The sequence below is a fragment of the Rutilus rutilus genome (assembly GCF_951802725.1).
Source record: "Rutilus rutilus genome assembly, chromosome: 1".
Classification (NCBI taxonomy): Eukaryota; Metazoa; Chordata; class Actinopteri; order Cypriniformes; family Leuciscidae; genus Rutilus; species Rutilus rutilus.
Window position 1 is genome coordinate 15,590,723 of NC_140209.1, and position 19,706 is coordinate 15,610,428.

Sequence of the window (19,706 nt, forward strand, 5' to 3'; positions counted from 1 at the left end):
TGTAACCCACGCCTACTGGGCATACTCAAAAAAATTGCATGGAAGTGGATGCCGGAAAGGGGACATCGATGAAGCACATGCAGAAGGGCTCTCTGTGTCATATAAACGAATCATGGAAGTGAAACAGTCACTGGCACGCACAGTGTTCATTGTTCTTCCTACTAATCTTCGTCGGCATGTCTTTACCACTTATGATGTTGACAACCTTGATGGCCAGAGCAAAGGAAACTTCTCACAGGACGAGTTCCAGGGAACTGCACTGAGTGCTACAAATCAGCTCTCTCGTGATAATCTGGGATTAAGCGTCCTCAAATAAAGGTAGACTCTGAAGATTCATCTACACCCAAACTTCCAGACTCATATACACGCTGCACTTCTCTGTTTAGGATTGACGTTACTCATTGTGCACCGGATAGTTTGTAAACTCTTCCTTAGTTGTTTAATTGGTTTTAAAGTGGCTTTTAAAAGTGAAATTCAATGCAAAAAGTGTGTATGAAAAGGAAAAAATCAGAAGACCGTCCGTTCTGCTGCATTCTCCTACATCGCCACACTGAAAGTCAGGAATCTGTTTTTACCGGTCAAACACAGTAGAATGGGACAACATACTGTATAGGAAAACATTCCTTTTCTTATTATACCCATAGCAAGGGATTGTTAAAGATGATTGCAATATCAACACCGAAACCTAAAGACGGAAGGAGAAGTACATTAACATAATCTCCTCAGCGCATCTTTCAGCAGCTGTGCCTAGACTGTACATTACAATACTTTAATATCTCTAGTTCAACATTCTGTTCAGTTCATAAGCTGTCAGATTAGACCAAGCATGTTAGGACACATCCATAGTAAGTAATGGGAAGAAGCATGTTTGTCCTGTGAAGCAAATGGCACAGATTTGTGTTAGAGGTGTGAGAGACACATCAGTCCTCACTCTGCAATTCCCTCGCATCAGATTCACAGCATTAGCATACTGTGATCATGAGGCCATTGTCCAACATTTAATTCACATGCATACTTTTAAAGTGACAACGGCTGTACTAGGGCAGTAAATGGGCTAGTTATACCCATATTTCACGTCAAAAGTTCCTGTTTTCACCTCATTTATTATGCTGATGTCTTCAGATCTCCTGTAAATGGCCACTTAAAGCTCATTTCATTGGTGTCAACAGGCTGAGGTATTTATTTATTAAAGGGTTAGTTCACCCAAAAATGAAAATTTTGTCAGTAATTACTCTCCCTAATGTTGTTCCAACCCCGTAAGACTTTCGTTCATCTTCGGAACACAAATTAAGATATTTTTTTGAGAGCTGTCTCACTCCTCCATATGCTTCTATTGTAATTGAAACTTGCCGGCCCAGAAAGTTAGTAAAGACATTGTTAATGACTACAGTGGCTCGGCCATAAGTTTAGTGAGTGACGAGAATACTTTTTGTGTGCAAAAAAAACAAAAAAACAGTTGTGTATTAGCATCAGTTACTTTTGAGACAAACAGAAATAAATGCTTATATGTGATATAAGTATAAAAACAAACTCAGTAACTGATATTTTTTATTTTTATTTTGGGCAGATCAGCTCCTCCCACTAAAATTGACTATAATTGAAGCCCCTCCCACAGCAATTACATCATCAGTGAAGCTCCTCCCACTGTAATTCCCCAATAAATGCTGTAAATTCCCATCAGCTACAAGTGAAGACGAGCATCAGAGCATCAGGAAGAGCTGAAATCTGCAAAGACTGAGTTTATTAAAGAGGACAGTGAGAACATGAGTGATCCAGAACCCTGCAGAATGAAACACACTGAAGATCCTGAAGAACAAAGAGGTTGGTGTTTATTCTTCATTCATTCATGATGCTGAAGAACATTCATGTTAGAAATATTCAAGCACTTCATCAGTTTTAGATAAACAGTTACACTATGATATGGGTCAAATGTTATTGTTAGTTTTCAACAAATGGTCAGTAATGGGAAGTTTATACACTTTTATGCTGTTTGTCAACATCAGGTCAAACTAAATATTCTAGCTATGTAACATTTATTGGTAACACTTCATATTACGACCCGCAAACAACTGCGTAAGTAAACTGTATTCTGTTAATATATTCTAGGCAAAAATTGTATGTATGTTGTATATAAAAGTTTTTTATTACATTTCTGGCAAAAATATGTTCTTGTGCAATGTAGTTACAGGGTAATTTTGACATCTGTGGGTTGTAAATTAAACTTTGTTGTTTGAGTATACTGTAGAAAAGACAATGCTTTATTAAGGCGAGACACTACAGGTGAATAGGGTAAAATTTTTAACTAGCAGATATCACCATAAAACTTTCCCAGTTGATTACCTACATTAAGATGAGAAAAAAATGTATTACAAGTTTTCTGTAATTTAATGTTTAAATATGCAAATCAGGCAATATCTAATCAAATATGCACTAATTTGCATATATTTTAAAAAACGATATCTCAGTATTGGATAAAGCCAGGTTAAAAATTATTTTTTCATTGTGTTCACATATTAGATGGGAAAAAAATTACAGAGGGATTTATGGATATCTACTTTTGTTATCCTGTAAATCAGAAAATACTGTCAATAGCCTTAAAAAAAAGATTTTCGCCATGTTTTTTGGAATAAAATGTTATATAAATCAGGCTAGGAATAATATATTTACAAATCCCTCTGTAAATGTCTTCATAATATAACTAGGTACAAGTCTGGAAAGTTTGGTGTATATAGGTGCTACTGAAGTGGAGATTTCGGACTTGGAGAATGAGAGAAAAGTCATTTTGAGAAAACGGGCTTTAAAGATTTTTCATCAGCCAATGAGATTGCGCATTCAGCCCTTTTACTTTCACGATTGGTTGCTGATAAAAAGGAAATGACCATATTTGGATCCGACAGGATTGTACACAACATAGAGAGCTTCCTAACGGTGCTTCTGATGACAGGCTGACGGCAGAGATCGCGGAGCAGCACGTTGATTAAGAACGCGAACTTTTGTTGAATTTATGAGAAATCTACAGACGCAAACAGACAAAGTGTAATAAAATAAAGACCTAAATGTGTATTTCGGACTTTTTTTCAACACAAGTCTGAAAGAAGACATGTTATTGAAGACAAATATCCCCAAATCTCAAAATTGACCAGTAAAAAAAAAACGATGTTTTTGCCTGCCGTGTCTCGCCTTAAGATGAAAAAGTGTTTTGAAATGTTTTTGTAAAATAAAAGTCAGAAATTAAATGGGATCCTTTATTGTATATTTACTGCACTTACCCTGTAACTACACCGAACAAGGGGGTAACAAGCGCCACTTTAATTTACAGCCCGCAGGAGTTAGGGCCTACACTTACCCTGTAAATACACAGTTGAAACGGGTAACAAACACTACTTACTATGTAACAATACGAAACAACACTATTTGCACAGTAATTACAAAAAAAAAAAAAAAAAAACACTTTTAATTACAACAGTATATTTGCCCTGACATTTAAATGTCATTGCAATACAATGTGATAAGGTAAGTACTAAGTACTACATGGTACGTTCTAAATTAAAATCATAGCAGCAACTATTTTTTTTTTGGCTTAACGTTAAGTAGTTTTGTAAGAAAAGCCAATAAATAGCATTGCCAATGTTTTTCGAAATCAGCTGTTTATAAAATTTTATATATATTTTTTTCAAAATACATTTAAAATTCCGTTATTTCAAATGTTGGCGCGTTGCGCGTGGTGAGCGCGCTCATAATCCGCCGGCGCGACCAGGCACGGATTAACTTTGGATATGCATTTATCTAGGCTAAAGTTAGAGCGAGCTGCCATGCCAGACGGATAAGTCCTTTTTATGTTTAACAAATCAAATCAGGCATTTTCTACCTACCGCGAGTAAGCGCTGCACCAGTTTGAAAAAGGTAAAAGCATAACGAGCATAACGAGAGAGCCCCACTAATTAAGGGGGATGCAGAGATCGTGAGCTTAGAATTATAAGGTTCTATCTCCGTTTAGGGTAGTTCCTGAGATATTGAGCATCAAAGTTTTTACATCCCAGCTGGCAATGGAGAGATGGAACCTTTTTATTTTATTAAGAACTACTAACAGAATATTTTTTTACAAAAATAAAATCACACAGGCATTAATAAACACCTAATGGATCAGATTATGTCAAAAACTCAATTTTGACCAAAAGTGGAGATAGAACCTTATAATTCTAAGCTCACGAGATGTTGCTGCGTCTTTATATTAATATTTCTGATTGTTTAAATGATGGCCCTCGGGGGCCCCCTTAAAATGCCTGGCTTGCCTGCCCTATTGCGGAGCCTGTGCATACAGGTGCAACACTGTTGTCCAAAAAATTGGTGAAGGGGGCCTTTGAGACATCCGTGCCCAGGGCACATCATCGCCATAATCCGTCCCTGGGCGCGACCACAACATTGTCCAACATCAAATGGCAAACGTAATGCAAGCGGAACGAAACTGCTCGTTATTGTGTGGTTGACGGACCGTTTATCAGTTTGGACCAGTGCAGCGCGAGCCGATCTTGATCAAGCGACACTGTAATACACAGCGCTAATAAGAGATCCAGTAAAGAAAGCATTTGAATTCGCCACAGAAGTAATAACATCGCTGCGAGATCTAATGAGAAACATTCACATTTCTCCGTTATTAACGGATCAAACAGCGCTGACGTGGAAACCAGGAAGAAATGAATGAACTATCCAGTGTAGATCAGCAACATTCACCATGGCTTTACTGTAGTAACACTAACTGCAACCATGGAAGTTTGGCAGGAATAGTCTGCTATAATGCCTTCAGGTAACATTACGTCGGTTTTATTTTGACATTATGAATACAATTGCTGCCCTCAAATGTTAATCTGAACTAAAATAAACCTTTGTTTATAACTACTACAATATTTTTTCCAAGGAGCTGTTTTGTTTTATATGCTCCTAAGAAGAGTCAGTTATAGCTCCAGAATTGCTCAAAGTAAAAATAAATATCATACTTTATGATGTTAGTTTTAATAAAAAAAAAGAATAAAAAAAAAAGAAATCAAGGAAATTTCTCTGGCATTTCTTTCTTTTTGCTGTATCAAAAATGTACCGAACCGTGACAAGTGTATCGTATCGAACCGAACCGTGAATTTTGTGAACCGTTACTACCCTACTGTTTACACAAGTGAGAGTAAGTGTAACATAAAGCAATTTGGCAAATGTGTTTAAATCTCTTGTTGCATGGGATGCGCCGCATAATCTAAACCGGTTTACTTTCGTTTCGGTTTACTTACGCAGTTGTTTGCGGGTCGCAAAAGTGTTATAAAGTGTTACCCATTTATTTGCAACAATGTTGCCAATATGTTTGACATTTTTCAATATAGTTATCATTATAATTACATTAGCAATTAACAGAGTAAACGACAAACTATAACACGTAAATTAACTTTCCAGAATGGCTGACAGGGTTGTAAGCATAACTTAAGCAAAACTTGACTCATTTTAAAAACAGAGCATTTCTTAAAATTGTGACACAGGAAGTGACATCATCTGGGCTCTTTCTACTGCATGATGGGAGGACTAGAAAATAATCTCAATCCATTGTCTCTGTTTTTACACAAACTGTACAGTGTTGATCACATTCATCAACTCTGTTACCAAAGTTATTATAAGAAGAAATATCTCAATAAATATGACACTTCTATTATTTATAAGAAATACAACCTTATCAGTAACTATAAGGAAAATCATGTCAGGAGTAACAGGGTTGAGTAAAACATGTAGGACACAGATAATGCTAATAAAAATAGCTAATTTAAAACTAGTTAAAGCTGCGGTCACTCTTGACTTTCAGTATGTGGAATTTATATGGACACTGTAAACTTAAAATGATAGTTCACCGATTAGCATTAAGCTTTGTATCAGCAGAAAACCTGCTTATTACCGTGGGATTTTTCTATATTGTTTTAAAAAATAAAAATTTCAAGATGATAATATTATGTAGCAGTTGTCTTACATCATTTTTATGTCCTTTTGATGAATAAAAGTTCAATTTTCTCTTTCATGTCAGACCTGATTGAAGAGAGTGAAGAACTGAGTAAAGTGGAGGAGGAGAGAAAAGAACTGAGTGAAGTGAAGGAGGAGAGTGAAGAACTGAGTGAAGTGAAGGAGGAGAGTGAAGAACTGAGTGAAGTGAAGGAGGAGAGTGAAGAACTGAGTGAAGTGAAGGAGGAGAGTGAAGAACTGAGTGAAGTGAAGGAGGAGAGTGAAGAACTGAGTGAAGTGAAGGAGGAGAGTGAAGAACTGAGTGAAGTGAAGGAGGAGAGTGAAGAACTGAGTGAAGTGAAGGAGGAGAGTGAAGAACTGAGTGAAGTGAAGGAGGAGAGTGAAGAACTGAGAGAAGTGAAGGAGGAGAGTGAAGAACTGAGTGAAGTGAAGGAGGAGAGTGAAGAACTGAGTGAAGTGAGGGAGGAACATCATGTCAAACCTGGAGAAAAACCTTTGAGTTGCTCAAAGACTAAAAATACATTTTTAAAGAAAAGAAGAGCAAAGAAATCTACAACCTGCACTCAGTGTGGAAAGAGTTACACAACCAAACAAAATCTTGAGCGACACATGAGAGTTCACACTGGAGAGAAGCCGTTCACATGTGATCAGTGTGAACAGAGATTTTCAAACAAACAAAATCTTAAGGAACACATAAAGATCCACACAGGAGAGAAGCCGTTCTCATGTGATCAGTGTGGGAAAACATTTATTAGGGCATCAGACCTGAAGAGACACCTGACAGTTCATATGAAGGAGAAGCCGCATTCATGTTCTGTGTGTGGAAAGAGTTTTTCAGGGCTGCAATATTTACTTGCACATCAGAAAATTCACAATGGTGTGAGAGAGTACGTGTGCTTTGAGTGTGAGAAGACTTTTACTACAGCGGAGAATTTAAAAGTGCACCAGAGAATTCACACTGGAGAAAAACCTTACATGTGTTCACACTGTGACAAGAGATTCAGTCAGTCATCAAATCTGAAAAAACACGAGAGGATCCACACTGGAGAGAAGTTGAAGTGTGATCAGTGTGGAATTATTTTCTCTATTAAATGTCACCTGAAGCGACACATGAAGATCCATGTGTAACGTGTGTAACCATCCAACACAATCTGAGATAACGGTAAGTAGTTCATCTTTATGTGCTGAGAAACAATTCTGTGTAAGTTAGTTTCCCAACAGTCATGATGAGCGAGAGCACATTTTGTTCATGTTCACTCATGTTCACACCAACACGAAAGTTCAGTCTGATTTTCACATGCATTTTCTCTGTTCAGACCAATGCAAAAAATAGCAGTAGATGCAAATTCACTCTCTCACTGTAGGTGGCGCTCCTGGAAAAGCAGGAATAAAGCACTATATGAAGCAGCGCAGCGCAACTTTCTGTTTCTGACACCGACTTGTTATGGAGAAGAATGTCAAACAGTGTTTTCATGTTTTCAAACAGCCGTTCAGAATTTTGTATTTGCTATGGGGATTATTAAGATACAGAGATGAGACGCTTCAAGATTATTTCTGTTAATCAAGTGTATATTGGTTTATATGTGTACGCAAGGGTCCGCATACAGTGCATGTGATACAAAATCAATCAGTAAAGAACGTGCGCCACCTGATTTAACGTTGCCACGCAGGTCACACATTGAATTGCATTGTTTTGCAGTAATCAGTTGTTCCACAAGGTGGCAGCACTGGCCTGGCCTGTTTATTCCCAGTATAAAACCAAGGGGGTAATCCAGCATCTGGAAAGCGTACCTTCTATACTATAACTTTACATCTGAGGCATTTAAAGACTCCATTTGTCCATTATTTATTTCTAAAGAAACACGACAATGTATAAAAGGCTCCATTACCTTGTATCTTACGCTATGGCCCCCGTAGAAGCCGTTTTTGTAAAAGTAGGCTAATGATTGCGCCATAACCACGCGACTCTCTGTCACACAGTAGAGAAATGACCGTATAGACAAGAGGAGAAGCGCACAGGCAATCGGGGGGACGTGGAGGCAAAATAATTAATCAGAATACTTAGCAAAAGTAGCTCATGGACAGCTCCTACTCACACTCGCCGTCTCTGCAAGATTCGGAGGGAATGATTCAGATTTCTCTTGGCACAGCTACTAGAAGACTTACAGCTGTCAGACGGGTTGCTCACGTCACATCTACATCATCAAGCTCAGTTTGAGTCTGCGCAGTACGCTAGGCCATCAGGAAGTGAGTGCTTCTAATGGACTTCACTTTTCTCCGTTGAAGTCTGTGGGGTCGCTGTGTCCATTTCTTTTACTGTCTATGTATAAAACCAAACTAAAGGGAAGGAACAACAACAGAGGCCTGCATTGACAAGCGAGGGGGTCAAGAGATAAGTGTAACTTTAGTTTAAAAGATTACAAAACATGGTTTCACTTCATTTTGATGGTCCCTTTAACACATTCTTTTGACTATAAGTAATGTTGTACCTTCATGTCTGACTAACTCTCATTAGAGTGTTAGTAGAGTCAGGAGAATGTCTTGAACGTCACTTTAAACTGCATGAGTAAGCCATGATTAGCTGGTTGTTTGCATAAAATATTCCATAGAAACTCACTTGATTTAATTTGTCTTTTAGACCTGATGGACGTGATCAAGAAAGAAAAATCTGTCTCCTGCAAAGAATCATGCAAAATGGGAGAGGGACGATTTATTGTTAATAAAATTCCCAGTTATTAATTTTATGTGTCAGAATGTGTGTTTCTTGTCTTTAATTTCACCACTGTAAGTTTAACCACCGTGCGCCTCTTCCCTTGATGTGCTGGATCTGTGAAACACGAGTCTGAGGGGATAGAGAAGGGGAGGTGGAAGCAAATGCATAGGCAGAGACATTGGTAAAAGAATTAGCCAATCACCACTGAGTATATGACTTTCAGCAAATAGGAGTATTGAGAAAAAGAAACACGTTATTTACAGAATTTTTGAATTTGTAAAATATATTTATGTTTTACTTTAGTTGGGAATGAGATATTGACAGTCTTTTTTGTGTTATGGTCATTTTATGGTGATTGTTTCTATTATTTATATTTTCAAAATGGTATTTGTTCTTTAAATGTACACATTTCTGAAAGATACATATTTTTCATTGAATAAATTACTTTAATGTTTAAAGGCGTTAAGTTTGTTTTTGCTAGTGACATTTAAGGGATTAAATTCAATAATCACAACAATTTGTATGACAATTCATCGCCAAAGCCCTAAAACAGACAATTAATCGTCACAATCGCAATTATTTATTAGACAATTAATCGTCAGCCAAATGTCATAATCGTGACGGCCCTAGTCCCTGCTTGATATACAACCACTGATGAACATATTTGGCTTTGATTGAAAAAAAAAAAAACCTATACGAGTGCGAATTAGACCCCCGTAACTTCTGACACGCTTGGCAAAAGCTCTAACCACTAGACCAGTGGTTCCCAAACCTGTCCTGGAGTACCCCCAACATTGCACGTTTTCTTTGTCTCCCTAATCAAACACACATGATTCAACTCATCAGCTCATTATCACATGGGTTAATAAGCTGATGAGTTGAATCAGGTGTGTTTGATTAGGGAGACAAAGAAAACGTGCAATGTTGGGGGTACTCCAGGACAGGTTTGGGAACCACTGCACTAGACCATTGAAGAAGCCTATGTAACTATATGTAAGCTATGTAACATAGCCTATGTTAGTAGCAGGGCCGTTTCAAGATATTTGGGGGCCCTAGGCAAAAGAGTGAAGTGAGGTCCCAAGTCCTCCCTCATGAAAATGTTTAAAATTCAGATGGGATTTCTTGTGTTCTGGTGCATTTTAAGAGTCATGAATTACTCTGTAGTACGCTACACAAAGTGGCCACTAGAGTGTAGTAAAGGACACAGTGTCTTCAATGAGGCATTGTTGATGGGAATGACACAATTTGATTAATGTTTATTTTTGTCAACAAGAGGATTTAGTTCAAAGGAAGTTTTCGAACGCTAGTAACTTAGTGATGAGGAGAGAAGTTGTCTTGTGTGTATTTTATGCTTAAATTCTGCAAACAGAACAAAGTTGTGTATGACTATTAGTTTAACTTTTTCACCCTTAAAGCTGGGACAATTTTTGCTTTAGGTCTCCATCCACCTTACCTTCTACTAAGGCTAGCAAGCCTAAGCTGGGCTTACATACTATGTGGATGCCAACTAAATGATATGCATCAGGTGTCATTTGGTTGAGTTTATTTGGGCCCTTCCAGAATCATATGGAGTCAGATGTGCTTCAGGGTTTATTGATGAGCCAGTCTAGTCAAAATACAGCGACCCTTTGGTAGAATGCTGACAAACTGTGAAAGCAGATAGCATTATCCTACCCCAGGCTTATCTTCTCAATCTATACTTTTGCCCACACAACCAGTCTATACAGTACCACTAGCAAAATATAACACAAACTTGAAGCGTGACCTCCAGGACTGAGAGCAAAAACAACTAACTGAGGTTGAACCACAAGTGGCCGGCACTTCCCTCTATTGACTTACATACATGGAGGGCAATAGTCTTGAACCCCAGGTCAGAGCACACCTTTCTTTCTGATCTGTTGGCTTCAGTTCATTACATGCTGCTGTGGTAGATTTTTCCCTAAACCTTACTATCTGGGGCGTCTCCAAATCGATACCCAATTGATCTTACTCTAGCTCCTGCGTCTTCAGTCGACAACTGGCCGAGACCTATTCTAACTAACTTGCTTTCCTGACTTACTTGTTTTGTTGCTGCACAGCATAAATGACAGACAAACTCCAGCAAATGTCCTTTAAATGCTTTAATCACGGCCGGGAGGGTTCTCGAGCAGTTCTCAGAGAATCTCAGTCACATAGAATAATACATCAGGTTTTATAGGATAAAGACATGACACATAGAAACCAAATCACCTGCCTAAACTCATGACTTTAAAATTGTCACCTTTTTCACCCTGTGTTAGTGGCCTATGCAAAAATATCTTGGAACATAGAAGTAAACACAAGTAAGGGGTTAAGAGTTCCGTTGATTACTCAATATGTCATGGGACAAGAGACAGTATATTTTTGATTTTGTTATAGTCAGCATTAGACAATTTTCCATAACTCAAATAGACAAGAACAGAAGGTTTTAGTACAATGTGTTAAAATACAGTTTTATTATTTTGTTCATTAATTTTCCACCACACTGCTGACTGAGCACAGCTGCAGAGAATATAGCTCATAACTGTAATGATATTAGCTCAGAAGGGGGAATATTAATAATAATCCATAATTACCAATTATGATTAATTATTAATATTTGGGTCAGTTAATTAGATTAACTTTGAGGTATGCCAAATTAATATTACAATCAATTTATCAGTTTCAAAGAACTCTTCGATTATTCATTTATTCTAAGAAAAGTGTATCTTTCAGGGTCACTGAAAAATAATTATTTCTTATCATGTACATCAATTAGAGCATGTAACAAGATCAAAATCGTAAAAGGGACTTTGTATGCAAGCAGAGAATCAGAAACCAGATGCATAATTGTGCACAAGTTTTATTAACTAAATCACAAACATGGCTAAACAAACAAACAAACAAACATACATACATTCATCCATACATACATGCATAGGTAAAGGTGTGAGTGTTATGGAACCGGAAACAGGAAGTAGAACTATGGAGCAAGATCTATTTTAGTATGAAAAGAACCATCAGCTGATAATTTTCAGAACACCTCATTAAATTGATTTACTTGCATGATCAGTTGCAACCATGGACAATTCTTGAAGTGGTTGAAAAATTAGTCTGTTGGGGGGTCCGTGAAGGTCAAAAGTCATGGTGCAAGTTGCAATCGTTTCTTCTCCGTTGGATGAAGAAGATAGGATGAACTTGTATTGTCGCTGTTCTCATGGCTGGAGTGCAGATTGTGGCCTACACGCTTAGGGCCGGCAGGACACAAAGAGCACATGGTGAGAGTTGCGAGGCCTGTTGAATGCAGGCCTGATAGCGCTCCCGCGCCACGCCGGATTTCCGGCGTACAGACGTGTCTGCGAGAAAAAATAAAAATAAAAAAATTAATTTCAGTTTAGCGTTCGCGTGATCTGACAATTATCCAAAGATCTGAGAGGCGCTTTCACTAAACCACACCAGTAAGCCTACTTCAGCCAATCGGTAATAGGGTAGGGGCTGGTCTTGGGTTTTGGCCAATCAGATTGATATAGAAGTCACTCCACGTGCAAATTTGTTTGTTTTTCCCATACACTACGATTGTGTTTCCCTCACTGGCAGCGCGAAACGTAGCCAAAGTCATGGAGTGCAACTTTATGAAACCAGGGGAAGACGCCAAACTTGTCGATAAAGGCATAAAGAATAAATGGTCTTGGATAGAGGTGTGGTGGGTAGAGACGAAGTTTCTGCACTTTGTGCGCAAGGAAAATATTATATGGAACTAGCGGGAAAAAAGTGCTGCCATGGCGCGAGTTAGACCCTGGTCATCAAGCAGCTGTAGCTCGTAGCCTGATTTAAGGTCGCTCGCCAACAGGCCGTTCACATATCGCGTCTTTTGCGCGTTCAAGTTCATTCAAATGTAGGCGCGCGGTAAGCGCGCTCATAATTGAAGCGACGCGCTCGTTTTTTTTCCAGGCGTTTTTCGGTGGTGGAAATCCATTAGCCACTAAAACTTTTTTGTCATTGTGGAGAGCGCAGTGCATGGTTGCATAGCAGGGGAAAATCGGACCTAATTTTACTATTAATAATAAAAGATAAGCTAAAGTGCATTGTAAATGTCAGTAATTTATCTTCTTTTTATAAAAATCATTTAAAGTCTGAAATATGTGAGGTTTATCTTTTTATAAACTTTTTTGTCAAAACTTTATTTGAAATTGTACATGTTAGTATATAACATGTTGCAAGACACTTTTAAAATCTGGCTATCATTAATGGTAGGCTATTATTTTAATGTTTATGTAAACAAAAAGTGCATATTGATGCTTATTTGTTATTTGCTGGTTTTCGACATAAAACTTGGTGAATTGATTTCATTGTGTAGTATTAGTACTTTTTGAATAGGATTCTGTGATAACCGTGATAATTTTTGTCACTATAATCATGAAATGAAATGTTCATGCCATTTCATCTCTAGTTATGATCAACTAAAATCAACTAATTATGTGTTTTTTACAGTATAATATGCAAAATGTATATCTGATTCTGTTCTTTTCTCTGACACGCGTTGTTGGGTGTGGAAGGTTACTAATGTGATTGCTTTATCTGTAAATTAAATTAATGCTTTTTCAATTACTGAATTCATTGAAATAAAATTAATTCTTTGATTTGAATATTTTTTGGCAATTTTAAGTAGGTCTTAAATTTCAATCTTTATGGTCTTAAAATGTCTTAAAAAGGTCTTAAATTTGACTTACTGAAACCTGCTACTGTAATATAGGCTTGTATTGGGTTTGTTCATCTCATGTCTGAATGATGTCCATTTATATCCACAAAAGTCACCAGAATCTATCATTTAAGGGACTATTTATCAAAATGTTCTCCAAGGGGAGCACACCCCTGGATCCCGCTTGACAATTATGTTGATCAGGGCATATATCTTGGCTTAGGGGCCGCTTACCTCCCAGGGAAAAAAGTTCAGGCTCAGGATTTTTTTCTACTATCACCCCTGAGAGTGACGTCACTGAACTCCTGAAGTTGTCCTTGATGCTGGAGTGAGCACATGTCCTGGATGCTTCGAAGCCTCCTGCCCTGGGCCTGTTGAGGCCACGCTGGAACACACGGCATCATTAAGGCAAGAGTTGTCCGTTTCCTTCTTGGTTGGATTTAAGAAAGGCAGGCTGACTCGGTCTGCAGAGCCCAGTGGAGTGGGGTGGGGGGTGGGGGATTTCAAAGGGGGGGGGTTCAAGTTTGAACCTGCTACCTATGGATCTGAAATGTAAATATCGTACAGTGAGTTATACCCTATTCCATTAGCCAGACTTAAACCAGTTGACAATGTTTAGACTGTAGCTGAAGATCAACTGCAGATGATGTCCACATACTGCAACAAATACATTCATTGGTTTTAAATTAATCCATTAACTTTTTACACCAGCGATATGCTTACATGTTGTTAGCCTTCCAGAACCGGTAATTACCTTTTTTCCAGGCTTCTTCTTCTTTTTTTTATATTATTGGCGGTTAGCAACTATTTCTTGTGCATTACCGCCACCACTGGACTGGAGTAAGGTACTGGCTATTCTGTACTTTTTAAACAAACAAAAATAAACAAACAAATAAACAAACAAAACAAAAACAAACAAATAAACAAACAAACAAAAACAAACAAATAAACAAACAAAAACAAACAGATAAAGTAGAGTTTACATCCTTTTAAAAATGCCTGTACTTTTCAAAAAAGAAAGTAAGAAACCAAACATTTCCCCTGAACTTCTGTCCAATAATGGCTTATCTAGAGACACTTTCTTTGCTTCCAGCTGAGAAACAAGCCTTTGCCTAGCCTGATTGTATTTATGACAGTAAATTATTATATGCTCTACTGTTTCAGGTGTATGGCTCTGGCAATTCTCACAATTTCCATCACCATGCTTTCTCATTAAGAACAGTGTACTATTCAGCTTTGTATGACCCAACCTCGTCCTAGTCAGCACAATTTCTTCCAGTCTAGATCTGGTTGTGTGTGTGTCTTTTCCCACTTTCCCTTGTATCCTATATAGATGTCTTCCTGTGCACCCATTGTCCCAGATATGTTGCCACTTTTTAATGGTTTTAGCCTTAACTATACTTTTTATCTCTGCTTTACTTCACATTTACAGTGCTATGCATAAGTTTAGACACCCATGCTAAAGTTGACTAAAAAGAGGAATAAAAAATCATCTTTTGGAAATTGAACTTAATGCCTGAATTTAAAAAATTAGGAAAAATCCAACCTTTAAGGACACCAATTTTCTTTGTGAATGAATAATGTATCGTAAATAAATAAATGTTCTTCCTTAAAATACAGGGTGCATAAGTTTGGACACCCCTATGTTAAATTCCCATAGAGGCAGGCAGATTTTTATTTTTAAGTATTTTTTTTATTTTTTGTTTAGGATACTATGCATCCTGATAAAGTTCCCTTGGCCTCTGGAATTAAAATAGCCCCACATCATCACATAGCATTCACCATACCTAGAGATTGGCATGGGGTACTTTAAATAAGATCATCTCTCAATGCAAATCAAACCAGCTATTAGGCTAACTGAAATAAAACCATGCCAATCTCAAGGTATGGTGAAGGCTATGTGATGATGTGGGGCTATTTTAATTCCAAAGGCCAAGGGAACTTTATCAGGATGCATAGTATCCTGGATCCATGAAGTAACTGGCCTTTAAAAATAAAAATCTGCCTGCCTCTATGGGAATTTAACATAGGGGTGTCCAAACTTATGCACCCTGTATTTTAAGGAAGAACATTTATTTATTTACGATACATTATTCATTCACAAAGAAAATTGGTGTCCTTAAAGGTTGGATTTTTCCAAATTTTTTTAATTAAGGCATTAAGTTCAGTTTCCAAAAGATGATTTTTTATTCCTCTTTTTAGTCAACTTTAGTATGGGTGTCTAAACTTATGCATAGCACTGTATATCTATATTGTTTTTCCCTGTTGCTCTCTTTGCATGTTAATGTTTTTCACAATTTTAATCACATTTCCTGCATTTACATACCTTTAGGGACTATGGTGATACAAAATCCAGGATATAATTAAGTTGATTATAATGATAAATTCTGCCAAAAAGAATATAGTAGGCTACTAAACTATGTATAAGAAAAATGTCTTACTTTCTTTATTGTTTAATAGGGGCCAATTGCCAAGACTTGGGAGAATCATTTTATAAAGTCAAAAATGTTCACCATTAATGTTTTGTGTGCAAATAAAATTTAAATAATATGAGACTCAATTTCCACTGCAATATAGAAACAACACAAAGACAGTAAATAATTGTTTAATAGCATTTTTTTTTATGAATGAAGGCCAGTATCACTGTAGCTACTGATGTCTCCAAGAAAATTATTTTTTACTTTTGAAAATTATAACAACTTTTAATATAAGTGAACTTAAAACTATCCTCACATAAACCCAAAAATAAATGTAATATTTACATGTGCCCTTCCTGTGTAACAGGTATGAGATATACAGAAATTGAATTAGGTTATAAAACAGTCTGCACTGCATAAATTATGAATTAAATTAGATTAATCCTTATTAAAGCTGCAAGCGTTCTTTAGTCAAGAGCAGTGGGTGATTTTCTCTGTTCCCTTTGTTCTTTGGTTAACTTTACTGACAGAATTAGTGGTTGCTGTCCCTTTAAAATCTGCCGCTGCTGACAGGCTCTCATTTTACTCTTGTTCATTTAAGACTTTATGTAACTAATTTAAGACTGCTTTTCTGTTATGAGGATACTCGACAAAACGGACATTTTGGCATTTTGGTGTGTGTTATTGTTCGTTCAAGTGCGAAAGAGAACTGCCCAGCAAAACTGATTCTGACGCGCTGTCTGTGCGCTCGATACTGGCGCGAGTCTTTCTGTGCGTCGTGTGTGTGAGTGTGTGCGTCAGGACATTCACAGACAGCGCGATACCTGCTCATTATAACTTTCAGTGAGGTATTTTTAGTGTGTGCAAGCGATGTTCCTGGACGCGGCTGCGCGCTTTGACACAGGCGCTCCGTGTCCTGCTCGGTCCTGCTCCTCTCTGGTGATGACGGCGTGCGGTCACTAAACTAATTTGAAAGTGGGGGAGACGAACGGGATTTCGAAAAGAGGGGGGGACATACCCCCCCCTGTCCCTAGTCTATAGGAAATTACGCCTGTGAGTGAAAGGCACACCATTTTATTATCTGCTTACCTTGATTGTCATCCAAACTTTCAAACACGCATCAGTGGCTCCGACTCCAAACCTATGCTCTGAACTCTCTCTGAACTATTCACACGCAACTGACGTATCAGGTGCAAGGTTTTCAGCGAATCAACGATCAGAGAACACTGCCGTGAGAACGTTGTAGGCAGATGTTACAGCTGTGGGCCTTAAACTCCTCTCCTGTCATTAATACGCTGTGGTCTAGTCATCAACAGAAAATTAACGGATTGAGAGGGGAGAAACATGGATTTTGGCGTGACATTTCTTGCGTGTGCGTGAGAGCGTGAGATTGATGCTGAAAGCTTGAGTGTCACGCCAGATGCGTGAGAGTTGGCAACCCTGAATCAGTGCTGAACTAGAAACAGAGGCAATCACTGCCTGCAAACAATTATTAGACTCTAGCCACAAAAGCCCTAGCCATATGGCTACCAGTTCAGCAGTATACACTGCTAGGTCATCATTTATCCTTTTAGCCTTTGCTATGCCCACCTCAGGGATTACATAAGCTACCCATACTCTCTTCTCAATATTTTTAGACGCATCTGTAAAAACCTTTACATACTGTTTGTATTTTTCTGCTATATAGTTGCTTACCCCATACTTATACACTCCATATTTCTTCCTTTCCTCCAACAGTCCTAAATCAACCTTCAATTCTTCTAATATCCAAGGAGGCACTAGCACTACTGGATATGCCACAGTTGGGCTGATGTTCAGAGAACCAATTCCCATATTATTCACCTTATCTTTTATAACCCACCCATAACTTTTAACTTTCATACTTTCTTTTTCCTGACATTCCCTTAACACTGTCTAAGACATGTGGTTCTCTTTATGCCCCCTGATATTTGCCCAATATACTAGTGCTAGCTGGTCCCTCCTTAGGCCACGTCCACACGAAGCCGGTGCGTTCCCGATCCGATATTTTTTTTTCCTCGTTCTAAAAAAAAATTCCGTAAACACGGCGTCGTCTCAAGAAATATCTGCGTACACACGTAACCACTGAAACCGACTGAAAACGGTGTAGTATATATGCCAGACCAGTATGGGGCACTGTAATTCTGCCACAGAGATACACTATACACGGAGAAGAAGACTTTGAGCATGCGCATAACCTTGCGCGCTGTATACGAACCAAGAAGAAGACAAAGATTATCCCTTTTTGCTCACCACAGTTGCAGAGAAGCAATAGATTTTGCTGTAATAAAGCTAGTAGGCTTAGTAGCTTCTGCAGCACGAATACAATCATATAAGTCCGCCAATATTGTTGTTGCTGTTACTCGTGAAACAGACGACACGTGATGTGATGACATCATCGTTTCACAAAATATACGGATTGGCTGTACACACGAAACCGCAAGGGTGTCGTTTTCAGATTTATCCACTTTGGGACCCGGTTTAAAAAAATAGCGGTTTCAGTCTCCCAAAACGCCGGATCCGTGTGGACGAAACGCCAATACGATAAAAAATGTATACGTATACAGCGAAACGCGTCTCCGTGTGGACGGGCCCTTAAATGCAGTGGCACCTCCCCCACATCTACTTGAATTGCAGCTACTGGAGAAGTTTTTATTGCTCCACTAATTATCCTCATTGCTTGATTGTGCATACCATCAAGTTTGCTTAAACTTGTCTTGGAGGCTGATCCATATGCTATACAGCCATAGTCAAACACTGATCTCATTAGACCTGTATATGGGTCAATGACGTATAAGGATTTTCGACAGGTCAATTTTAAAATACAAAAAAAAAATATATCTGTTGCAATTGTTCAAACATTAAGGATGTTGTGTACACCTAAATTCATTTAAAAATGTCAATTTAAGTGATTTTAGTGTTTTTTCATCTAGATTAATTGTCCGTAGCCTTAAAAAATGTCATGTGGTGCGACTGATTTATCTTAAAATTAATTAATTTCCTTAACATGCTTAAACATTTTTTTTACAAGTTCTTAGTAATTAAAGTGTTTAGAAACCAAGTTTTGCATTTCTTTTGAGTTTTTGTAAATAATGATCTCGTTTTTTGTTCTATAATTTCTGAGTTGCCTTCTTAAATCTAGTTAACAGACTTACTTTTCCTGTAAATCACATAAAACTGATATAAATGTTTTAAAAATATAATTTACTAAAGCATACTGTATCAGTGATTCATATTTCAGCCACAGAAATAAGATATTTTATTTTACATTTAATACAGTGATTGCTTTTATTAGTCGCACCAAATGATAAGTGGTCGCTCCAAATGACACGAAGACCTTATATAGTTAAAAATCTATTTAAAGAGATCAATGACCAATACATTTTATACAAAAAAATTGATTTAAACCAGATTTCATACAAATTTCACAGAATTTTCCTGAACATAAACTTTTTTTTTTAAATAAAAATCACATCAAAAACACAAGTGCACCATTTCTTTTAACTTGACTTAGAATTTCTTTCTAACAAATAATAATGTTATAGATATAAATTATTTCATAAAATTATTGTATACAGGTAACATTTGGGGTCAATAGTTTTTTAAGTAATTAATACTTTTATTAATCAAGGACACATTCAGTTGATAAAAAGTGACAGTAAAGATATTTAGGCTATAATGTTACGAAAGATTCTATTTCAAATAAATGCTGTTCTTTTGAACGTTCTATTCATCAAATAATTCTGACATATAAAATGTATCACAGTTTCCATACAAATATGATAATAATCAGAAGTGTTTCTTGAGCAGCAAATCATTAGTGATCCTGGATCACAAAAACAGTCACAAGTGGCACAGGATATATTTGTGGCAA

General features: G+C 37.5%; 1 protein-coding gene across 1 annotated transcript; it reads left to right on the forward strand.

Annotated features, from left to right (window-relative positions):
- Positions 1-6,045: 6,045 nt before the first annotated feature.
- On the forward strand, positions 6,046-8,691 carry LOC311298544 (uncharacterized protein; the record flags this gene model as incomplete). Its single annotated transcript, XM_084421564.1, has 2 exons — positions 6,046-7,150; positions 8,627-8,691. The coding sequence occupies one exon, from the start codon at positions 6,046-6,048 to the stop codon at positions 7,114-7,116; it is 1,071 nt and encodes a 356-aa protein (XP_084277690.1). The 3' UTR covers positions 7,117-7,150; positions 8,627-8,691.
- Between the last annotated feature and the right edge of the window lie 11,015 nt (positions 8,692-19,706).